The sequence below is a fragment of the Corylus avellana genome, chromosome 7 (genome assembly GCF_965113065.1).
Source record: "Corylus avellana chromosome 7, dhCorAvel1.hap1.2, whole genome shotgun sequence".
Lineage (NCBI taxonomy): Eukaryota > Viridiplantae > Streptophyta > Magnoliopsida > Fagales > Betulaceae > Corylus > Corylus avellana.
Genome location: NC_142496.1, coordinates 24182012 through 24189357, shown reverse-complemented (window position 1 = coordinate 24189357; position 7346 = coordinate 24182012). Strand labels below are relative to the sequence as shown.

General features: G+C 36.5%; 1 protein-coding gene and 1 pseudogene across 1 annotated transcript; both read right to left on the bottom strand.

Moving 5' to 3' along the window:
• Positions 1-1511: 1511 nt before the first annotated feature.
• LOC148584701 (uncharacterized) lies at positions 1512-4420 on the bottom strand. The gene is made up of 4 exons (XM_088518579.1): positions 4170-4420; positions 3945-3948; positions 3293-3451; positions 1512-1520 (listed from the first exon to the last, which is right to left on the bottom strand). Exons 1-4 carry the CDS (start codon positions 4418-4420, stop codon positions 1512-1514), a joined length of 423 nt encoding a protein of 140 aa, XP_088374705.1.
• A 1655-nt stretch (positions 4421-6075) lies between these two features.
• On the bottom strand, positions 6076-7346 carry LOC148584700 (laccase-3 pseudogene; annotated as a pseudogene).

The following is a 7346-nucleotide window of genomic DNA, read 5'->3' as shown; positions in this document are numbered from 1 at the left end:
ATCATATATTAGACTCAATACAATGTAGTCTTTATGCTTCCGCTCTCTCTCATTCTTCCACTCTCCAATATATTTAACAGGGTTATTGCTTTAAAGGCTACTTTATTATCTTATTGCTTGATTTTCTTTACATTACATATTACTACATTTCATGGGAGAATTTAGATAGATAAAGACAACACATAAAGCAATTACTTGATACAATTAAAGAAAAAGCTCATATACCTTCTTCAAACTACTACTCAATTGGCAAAGATTGGTGTTAACCAATAGCTTTGATACCTTGAAGACTTTCATAATAAAATGGTAAGTCAAAGATGAAAATTCTAAAAACGACTCCAAACGACACCTATTCAAATGTCTAGGTGATTTACAAAAATTATGTCGAACAATAATTTAACCTAACAGTTAAGAAACAACCAAACTTAGATATGTAAAGAAAATCAAGAATACAGAAATTTGGTTACGAAGAGGAAACCATTTAGAGAACTCTCTAAATGTAAAACCTCTCCGGAGCAGCCAAACCCAGGAAATCAATCCACTATAAGAAGAATAAGGAATACAAGAAGTATTACAAAACCTTTGCAATTAACTCTTCCTTGCACACGACAAGCGACCCATTTGACTTCTACCACAGTAGCCCTTTGCAGAACATCTGGCACAATTCTTCTATAAGATTTCCTTTCACCGGAACTCCGATTAACTTCACGTATTTAATCTTTTCTTAAATAAGATAGAACAATATCTCTCTCTAAGCTCCCTGATTTTGCTCTCCAAAATACGTACTTCTAATAAGCAAAATCGTTTGTTTAAATAGAGATTAAAAAACAAATTGGCAGCCATGTCCGGACATGGCTAATCTAGGGTTCAGACATGGCTAATCTGGGGTCCGAACATGGCTAAGGTTACATATGCGTAACCTAGTGATGTCCGGACCTCCAACTCTTGTGTCCGGACATCTCATAAAACAAGGGCTTTCTGGAAATTGGGTCCGAACCTGGCTTCTGGCTGTCCGGACCTCCCCTTCAAAAGATGGTTTCTGGAAATGGGGTCCGGACCCTGCTTCTGGCAGTCCGGACCTCTCCTTCAAAACACGGTTTCTGGAAATCAGGTCCGGACCCAGCTTCTGGCGGTCCGGACAGGCTCTTCAACAGGTATTCTCTGGAAATTGGGTCCGGACCTAGCTTTTGGGGGTCCGGACCTGCCTTCTAGAATCTGCTTCCTGGACATATTGAGGTGCTCATTTTCAACAACTTACATGCAAACCGAATGTGCCAAATCCTAACCTAACAAACTCCCCCTTTTGGCCATTCGGGGACAAAAATAATTTGTACAAGAAAATGACACATCAGAAAATAAAAAAAAAATCAACTCCCCCTTTTTGTCACAGAAGGACAAAAGTTCTCGATGGTTCTTGAAATACTCACAAAATTCATCAAAGCATATGTGGAACATGAATAAACAATGACCAACAATATAACAGATTTGAATAGAATATAATCATGAATAGCTCACCAAATCTGTTAGAAAACCAAAGAAATATCACTTATAGAAACAAATATCACTTATAGATGCAACAAGTATATCAAAATCAAAATCATCTGTTGTGTTCTATCTATGGTGCTATGAATGCATAATGAGTGAAATGCAAGATCATGAAAAAAAAAAATTTCTCCCCCTCAAACTGAAACTACAAACAATCAAATTCTAGAATTTGATTTGAAATCAAATCTGAAAAGAATGAAGAAAGAAAACATACCTTGAAGGATTGAATCTTGATCCTTTAAGTTGAAAAGATGGAATCACAGAGAAAGAGAAAAAAATAACACACAAAAAAAATGTAGGCAAGACATGCGTCGGCCGAGAAAGAAAGAGAAAAAAAAAAGTGAAAAAGAAGGGATTTCAGGTTAAAAAAAACTCGACAATAAACAATAAGCTCCTTTTTTTTTTTTTTTTTTTTTTCTTCAGCTTGTTTAGATATCCAATAAATCATGCATGCCCTTATGAATATCTTAACAATCCAAAGTGATCAACAAACTACACTTACACCTTAAATGTACCATATGCATTGACACAACTTTGTTCTGTGAATGCAGTCAAGTAGGCAATAATCAGAAATCTAATGTGAATGTGTAGTGTGTGAAAACTCTCGTTAAATAAGATTTCATCAGTGGAAAGGAAATCTAGGCAGACATTTTGTAAATGAAAGACAAACAGTCTGATTCAAGCCACAGTAAAACCTTATAATGTTAGGACCTAGATTCTCTCATCCAATACACTTCCCCTGAGACTAATCATTCGCTTTTACCATGTCCTTTAGTAATCATCTATTTCCGCAATGATTTGATCACTGATTATTTCTTTTAGGGACATATAGAAGCAAAACTAAGTCATCTGAGCTTATTTTATGCCCCCTTTTTCTTTTTCTTTTTTCTTTTTTTTTTTTATAAGAAAATGTTGGAATTTTTAGGAGCTAGGTTCAACTAACGAGTTGGTCAAGTGGATAGAACTGACACTACCTCTCTTCCAAAAAAATGTTTGATCCAAATTCCCAAAACACACAAAAAAATCTAAACCTAATGGGGGTAAATAGTGCACAACTTTGAACATGAGAAAAACTGACTCTTTACTCTTTTAACAGTTTTCAGAAGAACAAGGTATATCATAAACATATGGAGCTTGAGATGTACATTGCAGAAATATTTACCTCACTCATATGGAAAATATTCATTTGAGCACAAGCCATGAGAAACTGATTATCCAACAAATAAAAACAATCCCAAAAATAAAAGAATCAAAGAAAAATAAAGACAAAGCAAACAAAAACAATCAAAAACAAACAAAAATGCCCTAGAACAGCTATAGACAAATATCAATATGTTCAATTTCTAGGCATGTTATGTGCCCACCTAATCTAGGTGAGTCCATTACCACTCCCCCTTAATGGGTGAATGGTATTAATCTTCTTGACCCAAACTTTCTTCACATCAGGGACAACTGTGTGACTCTTATCCAAGACATTTAACGGTGTTACTACGTCTCTCATCATGTTGAATAATTTCTCATAACTATTTCTAGAATGTAAATATTCTCTTTTAGGCTCATGACTGTTAAGCTGAAAATACTTAGGACGAATATGGCCAATCTTATCACAATTATGACACGTAGGAATAAACCTTTGAGAAGGTTGGTTCCTTAACATATGCACACTTCTCGACTTAGAACTAGACATATAGGAATCAGTTAGAGTTCCCTTACCTTTTCCACCTTTTGAAATTTGAGGAGAAATTACCTTATTTTCAGCCGAGCTATCTTCTTTGTTCATTGGTTTCACAAAAATCATCTTTGAAGAAGAAGCAACATTAGTAGATAAAATAGCAGATTTATCAAAACCCAATCCAGTTCTATCAAACGAATGTTTTTGATTATGTAGCATTTGATTTAGCTTTTCACTAGAGAATTTTGTTAAGTGATTCTTTGATTCATTCAGTTCATTCTCTAAGGATTTCACTTTGGCAATCAACATTTGATTTTCAGACATCAAAGTATTATGAGTAGCAAGAGAATCAGTTAAGGTGACAGAAAGTTGATCATTTTCAATATTAACCTCTTTGAGTTTCTTCAATTGCTGCTTATTCAGCTTTTTCAGTTTAGTGCATTCCACAAAGAGATTATTATAAGCATTTTGCAGATCATCTTCTTCTTCCGAATCATTATCGGTCACACTTTGTTTGTCTTGAGAATTGCAATCACTATTCTCATGCTCACTCTCATAACTAACTCCAAATGCTAAGTAATTAACTCCCTGTTCAGCATCGTCCTTATCTGACTCATCACTTTGAGTCACATTAAATGTCTTGCCATTTGACTTTCTCAAGTTAGCACAGTCAACACGAATGTGCCCATGTCCTCCACATTCGTGACACTTGATACCTCTAGGTGACTTTCCTTTTCCAACATTCACAATTCTAGATTTCTCAGAAGATTGTGAATTGCTACTTATAAAATTTCCTTTCTTGGCTCGAAAGAATTTCCTAAACTTCTTAGCAAACATAGCAATTTCTTCCTCATTTCCAGAATCCTCATCAGATGAACCACAAAAGTCAACCTTAACATTTTTTGCCTTAAGAGCAATATTCTTGGTGTTTTTGTGTTTAAGAAGAATTAGCTCAAAAGTCTGAAGTGAACCTACAAGTTCTTCTGCTCTCATTGTGTCTAGGTCTTTGCTCTGTTGTATGGCAGCAATTTGAGGTATAAACCTCTCAGGTAAAGACCTTAAAATTTTCTTCACAACTTTAGCATCATCCATTTTCTTTCCCAAATTAATGGTAGAGTTTCTAATGGCACTAAGCTTTAAATAGAATTCATCAAAAGTTTCATCTTCCTGCATTCTAATCTCCTCAAACTGAGAAACCAACATTTGAATTTTTGAAGTTCTAACAACCTTAGTTCCTTCATGTGTGATTTTTAAAGTTTCCCAAGCTTCCTTAGCTATTTCACATTTAGAAATTCTAGAAAATTCCTCATTTGAAACAGAGATGTAAATAGCATTTATAGCTTTGTCATTCGCAGTAGCATTATTCTTTTCCTCTGTTGTCCATTCAGCTATTGCTTTTTCTAGACGTGTCCATCCAGATTCGACAATATGCCAAACATTAATGGATTTAAAATATGCTCTCATACGAATTTTCCAAAGCGTATAATTTGTTCCGTCAAAGACGGGAAGAGAATTAGGAGCAACAGTATGAGACATTTGATATGGAGTCTCGGATCACACTCAGGAAATAAATCCTTCACAGAGTGAACCCGCTCTGATACCAATTGAAAATTCTAAAAACGACACCTATTCAAATGTCTAGGTGATTTACAAAAATTATGTCGAACAATAATTTAACCTAACAGTTAAGAAACAACCAAACTCAGATATGTAAAGAAAATCAAGAACACAGAAATTTGGTTACGAAGAGGAAATCATTTAGAGAACTCTCTAAATGTAAAACCTCTCCGGGGCAGCCAAACCCAGAAAATCAATCCACTATAAGAAGAGTAAGGAATACAAGAAGTATTACAAAACCTTTGCAATTAACTCTTCCTTGCACACGACAAGCGACCCACTTGACTTCTACCGCAGTAGCCCGTTCCAGAACATCTGACACAATTCTTCTATAAGATTTCCTTTTACCAGAACTCCGATTGGCTTCACGTATTTAATCTTTTCTTAAATAAGCTAGAACAATATCTCTCTCTAAGCTCCCTGATTTTGCTTTCCAAAATACGTACTTCTAATAAGCAAAATCGTTTGTTTAAATAGAGATTAAAAAACAAATCGGCAGCCATGTCCGGACATGGCTAGGGTTACATATGCGTAACCTAGTGATGTCCGGACCTCCAACTCTTGTGTCCGAACATCTCATAAAACAAGGGCTTTCTGGAAATTGGGTCCGGACCTAGCTTCTGGCGGTCCGGACAGGCTCTTCAACAGGTATTCTCTGAAAATTGGGTTCGGACCTGGCTTTTGGGGGTCCGGACCTGCCTTCTAGAATCTACTTCCTAGACATATTGAGGTACTCATTTTCAACAACTTACATGCAAACCGAATGTGCCAAATCCTAACCTAACAAAAGAGAAAGTAGAAGATGGAGGGAAAATGTAAAATGTAAATAGCCTTTTTTTTGAATTGTGTGACATACAAAAACAGACATCTTTTTTCGAATATGGAAATTTCCTATTTTTATTTTATTATATTAAGCTGTAAGCACAGGGAAAGAAATCATATGAATGTGTTCAATTGCCACCATAACCAATAACTACACTCTATATGGCTTTAAAACACACACACACACACACACGTCCTAAAATGATAATTTCCATATATAATTACGTTCTATAAATCAAGGCCTCCAACAGAAGATATATATAAAAAGGAAAACAATTACTATACGAATTGATATTTTCCCACAAGACCTATAGTTCAAATCGCATCTCGAATTAATTACCATTAATATCAATGACTACATTATTTTCATCAAACAACATTTATTTAATTTGTCGAGACATTTACAGATTAAACTAGGCCTAACTGGAACATGGAGGCATATAAGCAGGTGGTGGGGGGATGGTGGTTGCATTAATAGGTCCATTTGTCACTATTATCACCGTGTCCATACCCCAGCTTGCGTGCCTTTCCAAATGACAGTGCATAAACCACACAACTGAAAATTATATATTATATTTATATATAGCTCCATGTATTAATTAACCATCTAATTAATTAGTCCATATATATTGAAAAAATGAATAAATAAATAAAGAAGCTGAAGAATTAACATATCGGGATTATCAGCGAAAAATTTGATGGTAGCTCATCCATTCTTAGGAACTCCAATGGTGTTAACCTCAGGTGGATCTATCAAATTAAAATTCGCCAGGTCGGTCACATTGTTGAAATTACCCGAACCGGTTCCGACCAAGTAAAAGCTAAAACCATGCAGATGCATCGGATGATTCTCTGCGGCACCCATGTTTGTCCCTTCGAACACAATTTCAACCACTTCACCATACTTTATGAACCTCGCTTTTGTTCCCTCACTTGGGTATAACGTGTTATTTCCCACATCTCCGGTGAAGTTGAATAAATACGGCGGCACACTTGGGAAATCGCTACCGAAACCCCATTCAACCCCCTGCATGCATGTATATGCACATACACATGATCAAATTCATACAATTTTCTCATAATTGGATATAATTAATATTTTGAGAGGAAAAACGTGTTAATATATATACATACTTGTAATATGCTTGCAGCACAGGCACAGCAATAGATGGGGTCACGAAACTTATGTTGTTCAAGCTGGCGGACAACCGATTTCCATACATGACGCATTAGGGCAGATCAACTGGTTTACAGAGATAGCGATAAAGATTCGTGTGGTGATGTTTTTTGGGACATTGACCGGGTGTTCTTTACTTGCCAAGGCCCTCAACTGGGTCGTGAAGTTTTCGGCAGCGACTCTGTCGTTATAAGCAGGAAGCGGCGAAAAAGGGATTGATGAGGGTCGGGTCTAGTTGCCGTTGTACTGGAGGATTGCTGTCCCGGTGGTGTTGTCAAATGGAGCGGTGGTGTCGGCGTAAGGAGTGGAAGCGATGTAGTAGAGGCTGCGAGACTGGTTCGTGGTCACCAAAACGTCCATTGTTTGGCCTGGGGTTATCATGATCTAGTTGGCGGTGATGGGCGTGCTGTATGCTTCGTCTGCTCCGACGATCGTCAGATTGTGTTGCGCAATCGCGAAGAATTGTTCTTCGTTCATCACCACATTTATGATGCAAAGAAGATACGTCTTCCC

Excerpts from the sequence above, each read along its gene's own strand:
- LOC148584701 (XM_088518579.1), bottom strand. The coding sequence starts at position 4,420 with ATGTTGGTTTCTCAGTTTGAGGAGATTAGAATGCAGGAAGATGAAACT.